The sequence below is a fragment of the Pseudophryne corroboree genome, chromosome 3 (assembly GCF_028390025.1).
Source record: "Pseudophryne corroboree isolate aPseCor3 chromosome 3, aPseCor3.hap2, whole genome shotgun sequence".
Classification (NCBI taxonomy): domain Eukaryota; kingdom Metazoa; phylum Chordata; class Amphibia; order Anura; family Myobatrachidae; genus Pseudophryne; species Pseudophryne corroboree.
This window is the reverse complement of record NC_086446.1, coordinates 466,394,203-466,414,161: the sequence shown is the minus strand read 5'-3', so window position 1 is coordinate 466,414,161 and position 19,959 is coordinate 466,394,203. Positions and strand designations below refer to the sequence as shown.

The 19,959-nt window shown below is 46.1% G+C and overlaps 1 protein-coding gene across 1 annotated transcript in view; it reads left to right on the top strand.

Moving 5' to 3' along the window:
- Window positions 1–19,959, top strand: part of PRKAR1A (protein kinase cAMP-dependent type I regulatory subunit alpha) — a 174,410-nt gene that overhangs the window by 48,367 nt on the left and 106,084 nt on the right. Inside the window, exons 2-4 of the mRNA XM_063960728.1 lie at window positions 17,038–17,221; window positions 18,100–18,273; window positions 18,617–18,708. Of these exons, the coding sequence (XP_063816798.1) occupies window positions 17,048–17,221; window positions 18,100–18,273; window positions 18,617–18,708 (440 nt within the window). The 5' untranslated portion in view covers window positions 17,038–17,047. The remainder of the gene's footprint in view (window positions 1–17,037; window positions 17,222–18,099; window positions 18,274–18,616; window positions 18,709–19,959) is intronic.

Below are 19,959 nucleotides of genomic sequence, written 5' to 3'. Positions count from 1 at the left end.
TTTCCTGCAATCAGGATTGTCTATGGGTCTCAAATTGGGATCTATTAAGGTTCAAATTTCGGCCCTGTCGATTTTCTTTCAAAAAGAATTGGCTTCAGTTCCTGAAGTCCAGACTTTTGTTAAGGGAGTGCTGCATATACAGCCTCCTGTGGTGCCTCCAGTGGCACCGTGGGATCTCAATGTGGTTTTGGAATTTCTAAAATCTCATTGGTTTGAACCACTAAAAAAGGTGGATTTAAAATATCTCACATGGAAAGTGACCATGTTACTAGCCCTGGCTTCGGCCAGGAGAGTGTCAGAACTGGCAGCTTTATCTTACAAAAGCCCATATCTGATTTTCCATTCGGACAGGGCAGAACTGCGGACTCGTCCGCATTTTCTCCCTAAGGTGGTGTCAGCATTTCATCTGAACCAGCCTATTGTAGTGCCTGCGGCTACAAGTGACTTGGAGGACTCCAAGTTACTGGACGTTGTCAGAGCATTAAAAATATATATTGCAAGGACAGCTGGAGTCAGAAAATCTGACTCGTTGTTTATATTGTATGCACCCAACAAGATGGGTGCTCCTGCGTCTAAGCAGACGATTGCTCGTTGGATCTGTAGCACAATCCAACTTGCACATTCTGTGGCAGGCCTGCCACAGCCTAAATCTGTAAAGGCCCACTCCACAAGGAAGGTGGGCTCATCTTGGGCGGCTGCCCGAGGGGTCTCGGCATTACAACTTTGCCGAGCAGCTACGTGGTCAGGGGAGAACACGTTTGTAAAATTTTACAAATTTGATACTCTGGCTAAGGAGGACCTGGAGTTCTCTCATTCGGTGCTGCAGAGTCATCCGCACTCTCCCGCCCGTTTGGGAGCTTTGGTATAATCCCCATGGTCCTTTCAGGAACCCCAGCATCCACTAGGACGATAGAGAAAATAAGAATTTACTTACCGATAATTCTATTTCTCGGAGTCCGTAGTGGATGCTGGGCGCCCATCCCAAGTGCGGATTATCTGCAATAATTGTACATAGTTATTGTTAACTAATTCGGGTTATTGTTAAGAAGCCATCTTTCAGAGGCTCCTCTGTTATCATACTGTTAACTGGTTTTGATCACAAGTTGTACGGTGTGATTGGTGTGGCTGGTATGAGTCTTACCCGGGATTCAAAATTCCTCCCTTATTGTGTACGCTCGTCCGGGCACAGTACCTAACTGGCTTGGAGGAGGGTCATAGGGGGAGGAGCCAGTGCACACCACCTGATCGGAAAGCTTTACTTTTGTGCCCTGTCTCCTGCGGAGCCGCTATTCCCCATGGTCCTTTCAGGAACCCCAGCATCCACTACGGACTCCGAGAAATAGAATTATCGGTAAGTAAATTCTTATTTTCTCTGACGTCCTAAGTGGATGCTGGGACTCCGTAAGGACCATGGGGAATAGCGGCTCCGCAGGAGACTGGGCACAACTAAAGAAAGCTTTAGGACTACCTGGTGTGCACTGGCTCCTCCCACTATGACCCTCCTCCAGACCTCAGTTGGAATCTTGTGCCCGGCTGAGCTGGATGCACACTAGGGGCTCTCCTGAGCTCCTAGAAAGAAAGTATATTTAGGTTTTTTATTTTACAGTGAGATCTGCTGGCAACAGACTCACTGCAGCGAGGGAGCAAGGGGAGAAGAAGCGAACCTACCTAACTGGTGGTAGCTTGGGCTTCTTAGGCTACTGGACACCATTAGCTCCAGAGGGATCGACCACAGCACCCGACCTCGATGTTCGGTCCCGGAGCCGCGCCGCCGGCCCCCTTACAGAGCCAGAAGCAAGAAGTGTTCCGGAAAATCGGCGGCAGAAGACTTCTGTCTTCAACAAGGTAGCGCACAGCACTGCAGCTGTGCGCCATTGCTCCTCATGCACACCTCACACTCCGGTCACTGATGGGTGCAGGGCGCTGGGGGGGGGCGCCCTGAGGGCAATATAATACACCTTGGCTGGCAAATCATCACAATATATAGTCCCAGGGCTATATATGTGATAAATTACCCCTGCCAGAATCCATAAAAAAAGCGGGAGAAAAGTCAGCCGAAAAAGGGGCGGGGCTATCTCCCTCAGCACACTGGCGCCATTTTTTCTTCACAGTGCAGCTGGAAGACAGCTCCCCAGGCTCTCCCCTGTAGTTTTCAGGCTCAAAGGGTTAAAAAGAGAGGGGGGGCACTAAATTTAGGCGCAATATGTGTATACAAGCAGCTATTGGGGGAAAAATCACTCAGTTATAGTGTTAATCCCTGCATTATATAGCGCTCTGGTATGTGCTGGCATACTCTCTCTCTGTCTCCCCAAAGGACTTTGTGGGGTCCTGTCCTCAGTCAGAGCATTCCCTGTGTGTGTGCGGTGTGTCGGTACGGCTGTGTCGACATGTTGGATGAGGAAGGTTACGTGGAGGCGGAGCAGAGGCCGATAAATGGGATGTCGCCCCCTGTGGGGCCGACACCAGAGTGGATGGATAGGTGGAAGGTATTAACCGACAATGTCAACTCCTTACATAAAAGGCTGGATGACGTAACAGCTGTGGGACAGCCGGCTTTTCAGCCCGCGCCTGCCCCGGCGTCTCAAAGGCCATCGGGGGCTCAAAAAACGCCCGTTACCTCAGATGGCAGACACAGATGTCGGCACGGAGTCTGACTCCAGTGTCGACGAGGTTGAGACATGTACACAATCCACTAGGAACATCCCTTGCATGATCTCGGCAATGAAAAATGTGTTACACATTTCTGACATGAACCCATGTACCACATAAAAGGGGTTTTATGTTTGGGGAGAAAAAGCAGCCAGTGTTTTATTCCCCCATCAGATGAGTGAATGAAGTGTGTAAAGAGCGTGGGTTCCCCCGATAAGAAAATGGTAATTTCTAAAAAGTTACTGCTGACGTACCCTTTCCCGCCAGAGGATAGGTCACGTTGGGAGATATCCCCTAGGGTGGATAAGGCGCTCACACGTTTGTCAAAAAAGGTGGCACTGCCATCTTAGGATACGGCCACTTTGAAGGAGCCTGCTGATAAAAAGCAGGAGGCTATCCTGAAGTCTGTATATACACACTCGGGTACTATACTGAGACCTGCATTTGCCTCAGCATAAATAGTGCTGCTGCAGCGTGGTCTGATACCCTGTCAGATAATATTAATACCCTAGACAGGGATAATATTTTGCTAACATAGAGCATATTAAAGACGTCGTCTTATATATGAAGGATGCACAGAGGGATATTTGCCGGCTGGCATCCAGAATTAATGCAATGTCCATTCTGCCAGGAGGGTATTAGAGACCCGGCAGTGGACAGGTGATGCTGACTTTAAAAGGCACATGGAGATTTTGCCTTAATAAGGGTGAGGAATTGTTTGGGGATGGTCTCTGGGACCTCGTATCCACAGCAACAGCTGGGAAGAAAAAAATGTTACCTCAGGTTTCCTCACAGCCTAAGAAAGCACCGTATTTTCAGGTACAGTCCTTTCGGCTTCAGAAAAGCAAGCGGGTCAAAGGCGCTTCCTTTCTGCACAGAGACAAGGGAAGAAGGAAAAAGCTGCACCAGACAGCCAGTTCCCAGGATCAAAAATCTTCCCCCGCTTCCTCTGAGTCCACCGCATGATGCTGGGGCTCCACAGGTGGAGACAGGTGCGGTGGGGGCGCGTCTCGGGAACTGCAGGGATCAGTGGGCTTGCCCACAGGTGGATCCCTAGGTTCTGCAAGTAGTATCACAGGGATACAGGCTGGAGTTCGAGACGACTCCCCCTCGCCGTTGCCTCACATCAGCCTTGCCTGCTGCCCTCGGAGAAAGGTAGTACTGGCGGCAATTCACAAGCTGTACTTCCAGCAGGTGAAATCAAGGTACCCCTCTTTCAACAAGGCCGGGGTTACTATTCCAAAATGTTGTGGTACCGAAACCAGACGGTTCGGTGAGACCCATTCTAAAATTGAAATCCTTGAACACTTATATACGAAGGTTCAAGTTCAAAATGGAATCGCTCAGGGCGATTATTGCAAGCCTGGAGAATTTCATGGTATCACTGGACATCAAGGATGCTTACCTGCATGTCCCTATTTACCCTCTTCACCAGGAGTACCTCAAAATTGTGGTACAGGATTGTCATTACCAATTCCAGACGTTGCCGTTGGTCTGTCCCCGGCACCGAGGGTATTTACCAAGGTAATGGCCGAAATAATTATCCCGTACTTGGACGATCTCCTTATAAAGGCGAGGTCCAGGGAGCATTTGTTCGTCGGAGTAGCACTATCTCGGGAATTGCTACAACAGCACGGCTGGATTCTGAATATTCCAAAGTCGCAGCTGGTTCCTACGACGCGTCTACTGTTCCTGGGTATGGTTCTGGACACAGAACAGGATAAAAAGGGTTTCTCCCGGAGGAGAAGTCCAAGGAGTTGTCGTCTCTAGACATAGACCTCCTAATACAAATACAGGTGTCTGTGCATCAATGCACGCGAGCCCTGGGAAAGATGGTAGCTTCTTACGAAGAAATTCCATTCGCCAGGTCCCATGCAAGGATCTTCCAGTGGGATCTGTTGGACAAGTGGTCCGGGTCGCATCTTCAGAAGCATCAGCGGATAACCCTGTCTCCAAGGGCCAGGGTGTCGCTGTTGTGGTGGCTGCAGAGTGCTCATCTTCTAGGGGGCCGCAGATTCGGCATACAGGACTGGGTCCTGGTGGCCACGGATGCCAGCCTTCGAGGCTGGGGGGGCAGTCACACAGGGAAGAAACTTCCAAGGACTATGGAAAAGTCAGGAGACTTCCCTACACATAAATATTCTGGAACTAAGGGCCATTTACAATGCCCTAGGTCAGGCTAGACCTCTGCTTCAACACCGTCCGGTGCTGATCCAGTCAGACAACATCACGGCGGTCGCTCATGTAAACCGACAGGGTGGCACAAGAAGCAGGATGGCGATGGCAGAAGCCACAAGGATTCTCCGATGGGCGGAAAATCATGTGTTAGCACTGTCAGCAGTGTTCATTCCCGGAGTGGACAACTGAGAAGCAGACTTTCTCAGCAGACACGACCTCCACCCGGGAGAGTGGGGACTTCATCCAGAAGTCTTCCAAATGATTGTACACCGTTGGGAAAGGCCACAGGTGGACATGATGGCGTCCCGCCTCAACAAAAAGCTACAAAGATATTGCGCCAGGTCAAGGGACCCTCAGGCGATAGCTGTGGACGCTCTGGTAACACCGTGGGTGTACCAGTCGGTGTATGTGTTCCCTTCTCTGCCTCTCTTACCCAGGGTAATGAGAATAATAATAAGGAGAGGAGTAAGAACTATACTCATTGTTCCGGATTGGCCAAGAAGAGCTTGGTACCCAGAACTCCAAGAAATGATCTCAGAGGACCCATGGCCTCTGCCGCTCAGACAGGACCTGCTGCAGCAGGGGGCCTCTCTGTTCCAAGACGTACCGCGGCTGCGTTTGACGGCATGGCAGTTGAACGCCGGATCCTGAAGGAAAAGGGCATTCCGGAGGAAGTTATCCCTAAGCTAATTAAAGCTAGGAAAGAAGTGAACGCAAACCATTATCACCGCATATGGCGGAAATATGTTGTGTGCTGTGAGGCCAGGAAGGCCCCAAAGGAGGAATTTCAGCTAGGTCGATTTCTGCACTTCCTACAGTCTGGGTGACTATGGGCCTAAAACTGGGTTCCATTAAGGTCCAGATTTCGGCTCGATCGATTTTCTTCCAAAATAGAACTGGCTTCACTGCCTGAAGTTCAGACTTTTGTTAAGGGAGTGCTGCATAGTCAGCCCCCGTTTGTGCCTCCAGTGGCACCGCGGGATCTCAACGTGGTGTTGGATTTCCTGAAGTCGCATTGGGTTGAGCTACTTAAATCCGTGGAGCTACAATACCTCACGTGGAAAGTGGTCATGCTGTTGGCCTTGGCGTCGGCCAGGCGTGTATCAGAATTGGCGGCTTTGTCATGCAAAAGCCCTTATCTGATTTTTTAATATGGATAAGGCGGAATTGAGGACTGGTTCCCAATTCCTTCCTAAGGTGGTATCAGTTTTTCATGTGAACCAACCTATTGTGGTGCCTGCGGCTACTGGGGACTTGGAGGATTCCAAGTTACTGGACGTAGTCAGGGACCTGAAGTATATGTTTCCAGGACGGCTGGAGTCAGGAAAACTGACTCTCTATTTATCCTGTATGCACCCAAGAAGCTGGGTGCTCCTGCTTCTAAGCAGACTATTGCTCGCTGGATCTGTAGCACGATTCAACTTGCACATTCTGCGGCTGGACTGCCGCACCCTAAATCTGTAAAAGCCCATTCCACGAGGAAAGTGGGCTCTTCTTGGGCGGCTTCCCGAGGGGTCTCGGCTTTACAAATTTGCCGAGCTGTTACTTGGTCGGGTTCAAACATTTTTGCAAGAGTCTACAAGTTTGATAACCTGGCTGAGGAGGACCTAGAGTTGCTCATTCGGTGCTGCAGTCATCCGCACTCTCCCGCCCGTTTGGGAGCTTTGGTATAATCCCCATGGTCCTTACGGAGTCCCAGCATCCACTTAGGACGTCAGAGAAAATAAGATTTTACTCACCGGTAAATCTATTTCTCGTAGTCCGTAGTGGATGCTGGGCGCCCATCCAAAGTGCGGATTGTCTGCAATACTTGTTTAATAGTTATTGCCTAACTAAAGGGTTATTGTTGAGCCATCTGTTGAGAGGCTCAGTTATATTTCATACTGTTAACTGGGTATAGTATCACGAGTTATACGGTGTGATTGGTGTGGCTGGTATGAGTCTTACCCGGGATTCAAAATCCTTCCTTATTGTGTCAGCTCTTCCGGGCACAGTATCCTAACTGAGGTCTGGAGGAGGGTCGTAGTGGGAGGAGCCAGTGCACACCAGGTAGTCCTAAAGCTTTCTTTAGTTGTGCCCAGTCTCCTGCGGAGCCGCTATTCCCCATGGTCCTTACGGAGTCCCAGCATCCACTACGGACTATGAGAAATAGATTTACCGGTGAGTAAAATCTTATTTTTTTTTACCTTTATGTTCCCCCGCAGCATGCTAAGAAGGTACCGCATTATCAAATGCAGTCCTTTCGTTCCAATAAAAGCAAGAAGGTACGAGGATCGTCCTTTGTTGCCAGAGGTAAAGGCAAGGGAAAAAAGCTGCACTCGGCTAGTTCCCAAGAGCTGAAGTCCTCTCCTACTTCCGCAAAGTCCACCGCATGACGCTGGGGCTTTCAGGGGGGGGGGGGGGTCAGATCAAGTGGGGGCACGTCTTCGTCTGTTCAGCCACGTCTGGGTTCTCTCACAGGTGGATCCCTGGGCAATAGAGATTGTTCCCAGGGATACAGACTGGAATTCGAAGACATGCCTCCTTGCCGGTTTTTCAAATCTGCTCTGCCGGCTTCCCCGTCGGAGAGGGAGCTGGTGTTAGCTGCAATTCACAAATTGTACATTCAACAGGTGATAGTCAACCCTCTCCTTGCTGGAGATGAGGAACTTTATTATTCATCCCTGTTTGTGGTACCGAAACCGGACGGTTCGGTCAGACCCATTTTAAATCTGAAATCCCTGAACCTGTACTTGAAGAGGTTCAAGTTCAAAATGGAGTCGCTCAGAGCGGTCATCGCCAGCCTGGAGGGAGGGGATTGGATGGTGTCCCTGGACATAAAGGATGCGTACCTTCATGTTCCGATTTTCCCTCCTCACCAGGCGTTCCTGAGATTTGCAGTACAGGACTGTCCCTACCAATTTCAGACGTTGCCGTTTGGTCTTTCCACGGCCCCGAGAATTTTCACCAAGGTAATGGCGGAAATGATGGTGCTCCTGCGCAGGCAGGGCGTCACAATTATCCCGTACTTGGACGATCTCCTCATAAAGGCGATATCTCGGGAGAAGTTGCTGGACAGCTTGTCTCTGTCCGTGAAGACGTTGCAGAGGCACGGCTGGATTCTCAATTTACCGAAATCCCAGCTAGTCCCTGCAACGCGTCTGCCCTTTTTGGGCCTGATTCTAGACACAGACCAAAAAAGAGTTTTTCTTCCAGTGGAGAAGGCTCAGGAGCTCGTAGCTCTGGTCAGGAACCTATTGAAGCCAAAAAGGTTTCAGTGCATCATTGCACGAGGGTTCTGGGGAAGATGGTGGCTTCATACGAGGCCATCCCCTTCGGCAAGTTCCATGCAAGGACCTATCAATGGGACCTATTGGACAAATGGTCCGGGTTCCATCTACACATGCAAAAACGGATCACCCTGTCTCCCAGGGCCAGGGTGTCTCTCCTGTGGTGGCTGCGCAGTGCTCACCTCCTGGAGGGTCTCAGGTTCGGCATTCAGGACTGGGTCCTGGTGACCACGGACGCGAGCCTCCAAGGTTGGGGAGCTGTCGCACTAGGAAGAAATTTCCAGGGTCTCTGGTCAAGCCTAGAGACTGGTCTCCACATCAATGTCCTGGAGTTGAGGGCCATATACAACGCCCTACGCCAAGCGGAGGAATGGCTTCGGAACAAACCGGTTCTGATTCAGTCAGACAATGTCAAGGCAGTGGCTCATGTAAACCGCCAAGGCGGCACAAGGAGCAGAGTGGCCATGGCAGAGGCGACCAGGATTCTACGCTGGGCATAAGGCCATGTACGCGCACTATCAGCAGTGTTCATCCCGGGGGTGGACAACTGGGAGGCGGACTTTCTCAGCAGGCACGACCTGCATCCGGGAGAGTGGGGACTTCATCAAGAAGTCTTCACACAGATCACGGATCGGTGGGGACTGCCTCAGATAGACATGATGGCGTCCCGCCTCAACAAAAAGCTAAAGAGGTATTGCGCCAGGTCAAGAGACTCTCTCAGGCGGTTAAGGTAGACGCTCTGGTGACACCTTGGGTGTTAAGATCGGTCTATGTGTTTCCTCCTCTACCTCTCATACCCAAGGTGTTGAGGATAATAAGAATAAGAAGGGTCAGAACAATCCTCATTGTTCCAGATTGGCCAAGGAGGACTTGGTATCCGGATCTGCAAGAGTTGCTCACAGAAGATCCGTGGCCTCTTCCTCTAAGGCAGGACCTGCTGCAGCAGGGGCCCTGTCTGTTCCAAGACTTACCGCGGCTGCGTTTGACGGCATGGCGGTTGAACGCCGGATCCTAGCGGAAAAAGGGATTCCGGAGGAGGTCATTCCTACCCTGATCAAGGCTAGGAAGGACGTGACGTCGAAACATTATCACCGTATATGACGAAAATATGTTTCTTGGTGTGAGGCCAGAACTGCTCCTACGGAGGAGTTCCAGTTGGGCCGTCTGCTTCACTTCCTTCAAACGGGAGTGAATTTGGGCCTAAAATTAAGGTCCATAAAGGTTCAAATTTTCGGCCTTATCCATTTTCTTTCAAAGAGAATTGGCTTCTCTTCCTGAAGTACAGACTTTTGTGAAGGGCGTGCTGCATATTCAGCCTCCCTTTGTACCTCCGGTGGCACCTTGGGATCTTAACGTGGTATTAAGTTTCCTCAAGTCACCTTGGTTTGAACCACTCAAAACAGTAGAGTTGAAATACCTCACTTGGAAAGTGGTCATGTTGTTGGCCTTAGCTGCTGCAAGGCGGGTTTCGGAATTGGCGGCTTTATCATATAAAAGCCCATACCTGATTTTTCACGTGGATAGGGCAGAGTTGAGGACTCGTCCTCAATTTCTGCCCAAGGTGGTCTCATCTTTTCATATGAACCAACCTATTGTCGTGCCTGTGGCTACACGGGACTTGGAGGATTCAGAGTCCCTGGATGTGGTCAGGGCTTTGAAGATTTATGTGACCAGAACGGCTGGGATCAGGAAGACCGAAGCTCTGTTTGTTCTGTATGCGGCCAACAAGGTTGGCGCTCCTGCTTCAAAGCAGACTATTGCTCGCTGGATCTGTAACACGATTCAGCAGGCGCATTCTTCGGCAGGATTGCCATTGCCTAAATCGGTTAAGGCCCATTCCACTAGGAAGGTGGTCTCTTCTTGGGCGGCTGCCCGAGGGGTCTCGGCACTACAACTGTGCCGAGCTGCTACTTGGTCGGGGTCAAACACCTTTGCAAAGTTCTATAAGTTTGATACCCTGGCTGAGGAGGACCTCCTGTTTGCTCGATCGGTGCTGCAGAGTCATCCGCTCTCTCCCGCCCGTTTGGGAGCTTTGGTATAATCCCCATGGTCCTTGCGGAGTCCCCAGCATCCTCTAGGACGTTGGAGAAAATAAGATTTTACATACCGGTAAATCTATTTCTCGTAGTCCGTAGAGGATGCTGGGCGCCCGTCCCAAGTGCGGACTTCTTCTGCAAGACTTGTATATAGTTATTGCTTACATAAGGGTTATGTTATAGTTGATCAGGTTTGAACCGAGGCTATGTTATTGTTCATACTGTTAACTGGGTAGTTTATCACAAGTTATACGGTGTGATTGGTGTGGCTGGTATGAATCTTGCCCTTAGATTTACAAAAATCCTTTCCTCGTACTGTTCATCTCCTCTGGGCACAGTTTCTCTAACTGGGGTCTGGAGGAGGGACATAGAGGGAGGAGCCAGTGCACACCCAGAATCCAAAGCTTTCTTAGAGTGCCCTATCTCCTGCAGAGCCCGTCTATTCCCCATGGTCCTTACGGAGTTCCCAGCATCCTCTACGGACTACGAGAAATAGATTTACCGGTAAGAAAAATCTTATTTTTTTTAAATCCCAGGCAACGCCGGGTACTCCAGCTAGTTTTTTTTTTATAAAATATTGTTAAATGCACGTCATTTGTTTTAAATACTCAGCGGTCCACCCACAAGTAGTCCAACCAGCACAGCATCTGAAAGGACGCATCCATTACTGTTCAGTTACCTGGTCCAGCAGAAGTGTTCATTTCAGCACATCCGGTGCAGCTGCAGCACTTTTACTGTGTACTAGAACATTGGACATCAGACTTCATCCATTCAGTGGCGTCTAGTGCTGTGTTTGTATGTTGTCCTTATTGTTCTTGAAGAGCAGTAGTTGAGTGGAGCTGCTCCCGTCCAGAGCACAAGAATAAACATCTTGTCTTCTAATTAATATTGAAAGTCGCATCACATTGTACAGCCGCATGTTTAGCGACACAAGACTACGTAGTTTTAAATTGTTTTCCTGAGTAGATTGGTAATGGGTAGTAAACAGGCCAGAAGTTATATACTTCTGCATAAGTGTGTCTGTATGACTTTCTTCTGCCTCAGCCCTTAAGGTCCATACACACGGTGAGATTTGGGCTATGCCTGATTCTCACTATGCAACATGGACTGTGGTTGGTATCGCAAGCAAAGATGACTGTGCTTGTGATACCGATTTTTGCTAAGTGACAGTTTTTTGACTATCTTTTACACGAGATAATCAAAATTGACTTGCCTGCAGTCTATTTTTGCTTGTGATGCCGATCCCGCGGGACTGCGCATCGGCATCACAAGCTGTGTACACACGGTGCAATATGCACGAACTTTCCTTACCATTTTGACTATATAGTCAAAATCATAAGAAAAGTTAAGTGCATATCGCATCGTGTGTACACAGCTTTAGTGTTGGGTGAAGAATTCATTGCTGTTTCACACACTGGTAGTATTGGTATTGCTGTGTGTATGTTATGGAGTGGGAAGATTTGTGTTTAGCTCCCAAAGCTTGGTGAGTTTGACAGAATATTGTAGACCGTTTCTTCTGCTCAGTAGAACTTCCTATGTAATTTTCTAAATTGTATATCCATAAAAGCAGGGTGTTGCTGTGTTTGATGACCCACGAGATCTGACCCCATGACGGGGAGCTTGTTTTGCCACACTGAAGGTCACACTTTGGTCACGCCATGTGCCTTGGTTTTTGCCTCATTTTGTGGAACTATATGGTGCTGTATTCACAATGCATGTTAAAAGCACTTTAAAAGTTTCACATGCAAAATTACCATATGCATTCAAGACCATCCTGATGTCTCCTCAGTCTAATTATGTAAGGCATATTGTACATGATGCTAAGACAAAGAGAATTTTAGAAGAAAAATAGAGAATTTGTGTCCTGAATTCTATGGCTTTAAAGTGGTAAATGAGATTGGATTTAATGTGGCATTCATGTTTCTTACAGGATGCCTCGTGGGACGTTTTGGTCTCCACAGATCTAGGTGCACTTGTAATATTCAGGGGTCTTCAGAAAACACAGACTAGGGTCGTCTTGGCAGGAGACCATCCTGGTAGAAAACCAAGGAGCTTTGCACTGCTCATCAAGGGTGCCTCATAAATTAGACCATGTATTGTCAGTACTTTCTGTAAAGAGTCTGTAACACAGCAGGTTGTGTTTGCAAACAGACCATGTGAAATTGCCTGTGCAAACAGCTCTTGTCTTCTGTACATATTCTGCTTGTCCTCACTGAAGGCTTGCCTTACTAAAGCTGGTCATACATGTGTAAATAAAATGCCTGTCAGACCAACAGGCATTTTATCTGGAAGCCTGACACCCTGCTGTTATTGTGGCCATACACTCTGCTATGCGGCAGACTTTTAATTTAGAAAACATTGCATCAGGCAGACATTCGGAAGTGATCCGTCATGCCTGACCGATCGATATTTTCAAATCAGTCGCCTGCATACACTGTACAATTATCTGGGGGATCTGTTGATATCAGACAGATATTTGTAGCGTGTATAACCAGCAGGGCCGGTTCTTGGGATTGTGGCGCCCCGGGCGAAGTATAGGGGCGTGGCTTCAAATGGGGGCGTGGTCAGTTACGCCCCCATTTATGCCCCTGTAGCGACGCTGAAAGATAAAATAAAATAAAAAAGTATACTTACCATCCCCGTTCCTGATCCAGACTGCTGCAGACCTCCTCCGCCGGCGCCGCTCTTCTTCTCTCCTTTCCTCGATCTATGGGAGAGACGTTATTATGTCTCTCCCATAGAACAGCATAGACACTAGAGGTCAATTATGACCCCTAGTGTCTGTGCCACTATGCTGTGCGGTGCGCGATGACGTCATCGCGCACCGCACAGCAAAGGTCCTCTACATGAAGGGAAACTAGACAGTAGCGTCTAGTTTCCCTTCATGGAGAGGACCTTTGCTGTGCAGTGCGCGATGACGTCATCGCGCACCGCACAACTAAGGTCCTCTCAATGAAGGGAAACTAGACGCTACGCGTCTGGTTCCCTTCAAAGCGGGGGGCACAGCGGGGCACTGCGGGGGGCACAGTGGCGGTTCTTGCCCTGGTGCGGCGCCCCGGGCAAAAGTACCGCTTGCCCGTGGCAAGAACCGCCACTGATAACCAGCATTAGTCAACTGTTATATTGGTTTATAGCCATCCTGAAAATCTAGAGGTGAGTTCAAGTAAAACTGTCCACACAGCAGAGCAACTTTCCTCCAACCGTCCAACTTGTCTTTCCAACTAAAACAGTGCTCCACACACCTAACCATAAGAACAATAGGAGCCAGGTGCCGAATGGAGCCAAATAAGTTGATGGGGTGTCTGTTACCTGGCAACTAGAGGCTCATGTCCACTAATGACTGTCCCTCTATTATGGCCCAGGCACCCTGGAAGTTAGCACAGTGACAATAATAAGAAATGCATACAACAGAATAGTATTAATAAGACCATCTAAACGGGTGTCTATAATATATATGCATATATTAAGGGATCCCGGATTGAATATCACAAATGTGTGCTGTGACAATTTTCCCCTTAATAAATAATACAGAAGAAGACATAATCACAGAATATAACAGGGATATTGCATGGACCAGAGGTACCTGAACTCTGCCCTCAAGGCCCCCTAATGGTCCACGTTTTAAGTATATCCATGCTTGGCCACAGGTGACTTAATTAGTACCTCAGTCAATTTGTTTTAACCATCTGCGCTGAGCAATGAATATCATTAAAACCTGGACTGCTAGGGTGCTTTGAGGATCTAGATTGGGAACCATTGGCCTAAGCAAAAGATTAGATCGAAGCATTCCAAGCAATTTTGGCATTAAGACCTTGAGGATGAACAGTAGCTAATAAATCCACATAGGTCAAGTTTGTATAGTGTTTTTTCGCTGTATCTCCACCCTTTTCGTTGGGGTGGTTATGGTTGATTATTTCAAAGTGGACAACTGGGACCTTGTGTCTTTTAAAGCATCGTAGTACCCTTATATGCTATATCCAAACCCAGATGTCTTACTTGTGCTTTTATATATTAACCTGATTTCTGATGCACACAGTTGTATTTATTGCCACTTGCTCCTCTGTTCCAGGTAAAATAAGACACACCTTTAACTCTTATTCCGCTCCAAACAACGCCCCGGTTCCCATGACTATATATAGATAGACCCAAAAATGTGGGATTTTGTATAAGGGACACTCAACATGTATGTGTCTGTATATGTGTGTGTATGTATGTATGTATGTGTGTGTATGTATGTATGTATGTGTGTGTGTATATATATATATATATATATATATATATATATATATATATATATATATATATCCAAGAATAGATCCGGCACTCAAATAGTCAAAGAACAATCACCTGTGTGCCATTGCAAAAATCCACACATCTGCTAAAGTTCCGAATGATGCACATTTAGAACAGGCAAGGCACTACAGGACTTTTTCAATGAGATAATTTAATGAAAACATGAAAATCGGTACATCACCATGAGCACTTAATCATCAGAACGATGCTGCATTTCGGGCCCCGCAGGGTCCCTTCTTCAGGTAGGTGAAAGTGCTGTAAAAAGAGGACATGTACATGTTTGTCCTCTTTTTACAGCACTTTCACCTACCTGAAGAAGGGACCCTGCGGGGCCCGAAATGCAGCATCGTTCTGATGATTAAGTGCTCATGGTGATGTACCGATTTTCATGTTTTCATTAAATTATCTCATTGAAAAAGTCCTGTAGTGCCTTGCCTGTTCTAAATGTGCATCATTCGGAACTTTAGCAGATATATATATATATATATATATATATATATATATATATATATATATATATATATATATATATATATATATATATATATATATATATATATATATATATATATATATATATATATATATATATATATATATATATATATATATATATATATATATATATATATATATATACACACACTAACACACACACACACACACACACACACACACACACACACACACACACACACACACACACACACACACACACACACACACACACAGAGAATTCAGCACTCACCATAGCAAGCTCACTTGTCCTCACAACATCAATAAATAAATGATGGGGGTTTAGTTAGTGAATTGGCCAATGCACGGAAGCCTGCATACCGCTCCACGGTACCCCACCTTCATGCAGGTCCTAAACTATCACAAAGCCTTAAGAATTAAAACCTGGCAACTGTATCACATATAATATAACTGCAAATATGTCCACTAAGTTTAATGTATGTCTGCCACATATCTAGTGGCTTTTAAAGGCATACTAGTCACCTGACACAGCCGATAAATTACTAAGGAGCAGCTGACACAGGTTTAGAACAATTGAGATTACACAGGGGTGCATGAAAAGGCCTGTGACCATGGTTAATAAGAGTTGACCAAAGATTAACCCCATTGGCCAATTCACTAACTAAACCCCCATCATTTATTTATTGATGTTGTGAGGACAAGTGAGCTTACTATGGTGTGTGCTGAATTCTCTATTTGTATGTATTTGGGTAGGTGGCCATGGGCTGCATGCACCCCACCCTATGAGTGGTGAGTGCAGACACTGCACCCCGCTTCTGGGGTGGCGAGTGCTGTGGTTTTCTATATTTGTTTGTGTATATATATGTGTGTGTGTGTATATGTATGTATGTGTGTGTATGTATATATGTGTATATATGTGTATATATATATATATATATATATATATATATATATATATATATATATATATATATATATATATATATATATATATATATATATATATATATTACAAAAGCAGCGGCACTCAGAGAACTTAAGTAAGTCAAAGATGTATTATAGAAGCATCAATACATGACACCAACGTTTAGGGGCCACACGCCCCTTTGTCCAGGTGAGCAAAAGGTTGCTCACCTGGACAAAGGGGCGTGTGGCCCCGAAACGTTGGTGTCATGTATTGATGCTGTTATAATACATCTTCATTGCTATTGGCCAGTGTGTACAATCTTCTTTGTCCCTTGTTCCATCCGCTTAGCAAGGCGGGGGCTTATCTAATCTGGTCACTACAAGTGTTGCAAAATTGGATGTTTCTACTGTATCAGTCTGTATGTGATCATCATAAACGTAAAGAAAAAAAAATTACCACAATAGTGTTTCCTAATTCCAGTCCTCGGGGAAACCTAACAGTGCATGTTTTCCATACTTTATGATTCAGCACAGGTTTATTTATTGCTGACTGGCACATTTTAAAAGATCAACAGGTAGAGCTAATTACTTCACTTATGATTCTGTGAGGAGACCTGGAAAACATGCACTGTTAGTGTTTCCTGAGGTCTGGACGTGGGAATCACTGCCATAGCGGAACACTTAATAAAATCTGTCCCATGTGTGGTTTTAGCAGCTCCAATAGAAGCAACGAAAGTATCCCATCATGCATGACAAACTTATTATAATGTTGTTCCTGGTCCTGACTGTTGGTATTTGTATACATCCTTATGTCATTTAGTGCTTTATAGCTACAAAGGGAAGTAGTCTAATTTTCATTTATGTATTTTAATCTGCCATATCCAGTTTTGAGATTGTAGCTTTTGATTTTTGGTGCTTTTCAGCAATACTTGTTCTGTGTTTGGTTTATTAATGAGTGCCCCCAGGTGTATAGTTTTAAAATAGATGCTCATTTGTCGATTATAAATGCTGGATTCTGATAGAGTCTGTATTTATTTAGTCACTTAGTGATGATGATGTTAAATGGCGACACCGTAATGTAGTCACTGCTGGAGATGTTTTGTAGAAGAGCATGAGATCTGTCTCAGAAGGTCTTATACATGGTAGTACTATGCATCGATGTCTGCTCGTACTCGGGACAGCTTGCTCCTGTTTCCTATAAATAGCTGTCTGTCTTTTCTTTGTTTAAGCTCCTGCGCCATGGCATCGTGCAGTACTAGCAGCGAGGAGGATCGTAGCCTTCGGGAGTGTGAGCACTATGTACAGAAACACAACATTCAGCAGCTTCTCAAAGACTGCATTGTACAGCTATGCACGGCCCGGCCTGACAAACCCATGGCCTTTCTCCGAGAGTACTTTGAGCGTCTGGAAAAGGTAGGCCTCTTCATCCCTTTACTGACACTTTATTCTCCTTTCAGTTATCTCATAACTTCTATCCTAAAGGATCTACTCCCCCCGGTTCTTTTCTTCATTTGTAAACAAATGTGGGTTCCAGGTCAGAGCTCTCATTGGGGGGATTTCAATTGTTATCGCCGGTACCCCGACAGCTATTTAAATGTTTCTTCCGGCAGGTGCAAGAACTTAATTACAGCTCGCTACCCTGGGGCGTGGCAAGCTGGAATGCACTCATAATGACCTGCTTGGGTGCCCAAACTGGATTTTTTTGCGTCCAATCGTTTAGTTGGGTTTTGCCGCTTTACGAGGCTAAACCTGACTGATATGGACACGATCAGCGCATTAACGGGGGACAATTGCATATTGATCCGTGATCTCCCGTTACTTTAGACAGGAGATCGGGCACAAGCAAACTATTGAATTCCTCCCTATGTGTGCCAGTTGTCAGTGCTGACTGGTCTTTAGTTAGCTATAAAGTAAGGCTGAGGAAGGTGTTTGCCTTATGTCGTCTAATCTTCTGAAATTTCAATTTAAATAAAGAAGTTTTTGTGAAGACCATTTTTATACTCCTAACCCCATTCAATTGTTCATTTGCTTAAAATTAGCATAGTCCGTCTCACTATGCCATAATTAAAAAGCATGCTGCATAACCCATTATATTTTTCCTATATTTTTCTTATCTTCTCTTCCCTTTTGCACCAAGTTCCCTTTTGCCCGCAAAATAGTGAGTCAAGACGTATCTGCGGAGTATGCAGTAACAATCAATTTCTCACTATCCAGCTGCAGTGTATCCTCTTCCATCAAAGCTAACAGCAGGCAGGTTATAATTAACACCACTCCTCCTATCTCTTGGACAGGAGGAAGCTAAACAGTCCATAAACCAGCAGAAATCAGGCTCCCGCTCGGACTCTCGGGAGGATGAGATCTCCCCTCCCCCACCCATGAACCCAGTGGTAAAGGGTCGGAGACGCCGCGGGGCCATCAGTGCTGAAGTATACACTGAGGAAGATGCTGCATCATATGTACGCAAGGTAAACAGACTAAAAACAAGTGTGTCAGCCTCCAGGATACTCCAGTGTCAGACGGATACAGCTGTGGGATAATATTGCGTATTGAATTTATTATATTTTACTAAGCGCTACTAGTTTACATCTAGTACTAGTCTAACCATGGATCATCCAGGTAGAATACTCTCAAGCCATGCTAAGTAGCTATGTAAAAAAGCTGGATGTATCTGTGCCAATATAGTTTGATATTTTGGCCATAAAATGATTGTAATTTCACTACGGTGTGTGACATTCCTGTGTTACAGCTCTAGTATGTTCAGTCATTATGAAAGTGTTTGTTTGATCCATGTTATGTGGCTCCTTTCAGGTGATACCCAAAGATTACAAAACTATGGCTGCTCTGGCTAAGGCCATAGAGAAGAATGTTTTGTTTGCTCATTTGGACGACAATGAGAGGAGGTAAGATCACTAATTAGTTTGCAGAATCAAAGCTAATTAATGTTTGCCCCTATATATAGGATTCATTTTCCCAATAGTAGATTTCTTCTCTCTCCAAAGATTTTCAATTGGCTTGAAATCAGCACTCGTTGCCTGCCATTGTTAAACAGTCCATTTTTTCCTTTTCAAATCTTTTGTACTTTTGTTATGTGTTTTGGCTTTTTATGATGCTAGAGGTTTCACAATCTTCCACCCAAACCTAATTTTTTTACACTAAGTAGCACATTTTGCTTAAATGCCTTGGTAATCCTCTGATTTCAACACATCAACTTCAAGAGCTAACTGTTTTTGCTTCCCCGTTGTAATGAGATGATCCATGTCCATTTCATCTGTCGGTGGTTTTAATGTTATGGGTGATCTGTGTGTGTGTATTGTGAGGAGATCAAGGTGGGGGTGCCCTCTTCTGGGGTAGATGGGCACTTCTAAACACACAGCAGCCAAGAAGCAGCACACCAGTCCAGGGTTTTTGTGCAGTCCTAGCATAAACATAAAAATAAATCCATGCCGGTCAGGCTTCAAACTAACAAAATGGTTCTCTCCCTAATGTCCCTACCACAGAACATATACATAGGTGCAGTACTAACAGCCAGTAATCGTGATGTCTCTCAACAGGGCTGCTGCCTGTTCCCCCAGGTAGTAAGACACTGAGTAAAGCCCTGACACATTTTTTATTAGCCTCTACAGGTGCAAGCACTAATTAGCTTGTTCTCAGAAATGGGCTTAATGGATGGAGCCCACCCTCACTCTCCATCCATAGCCCCAGAAACCCTTAACCGGCTAAAGCCCAAAAGTCCTACCAGGGGCTGGATGTAATGAAGTCTGAGTTATCTGGAGGTGTGGGTTCCTTGGCCAACGCCAGACTTTTTTTTTTTTTTTAAAGAGGCAATCATTTACAAGGCATGGTTTTGCCTTGTACATGATTTACTTTTTTTTTAAAAACGGCAGAGTTCAGCTTTGGATCCCACACCTGCGTTCACCCTGGACTTCATTACGGCTGGCCCCAAATCTGTTTTGTTTTCACAGACACTTTCCTGGGGTTTTAAAACATGTCAGAAACCTGGGGCATCTCCCATGTACAACTATACCAGTGCTTGTCTGTCTGTCTGTCTGTCTGTCTGTCTGTCTGTCTGTCATAAAACTAATGTCTACATACTTTACTTGTGTCTATCAACCGTTTGTACCCAGGATGCATTTCATTAGAAAAGTAACTAA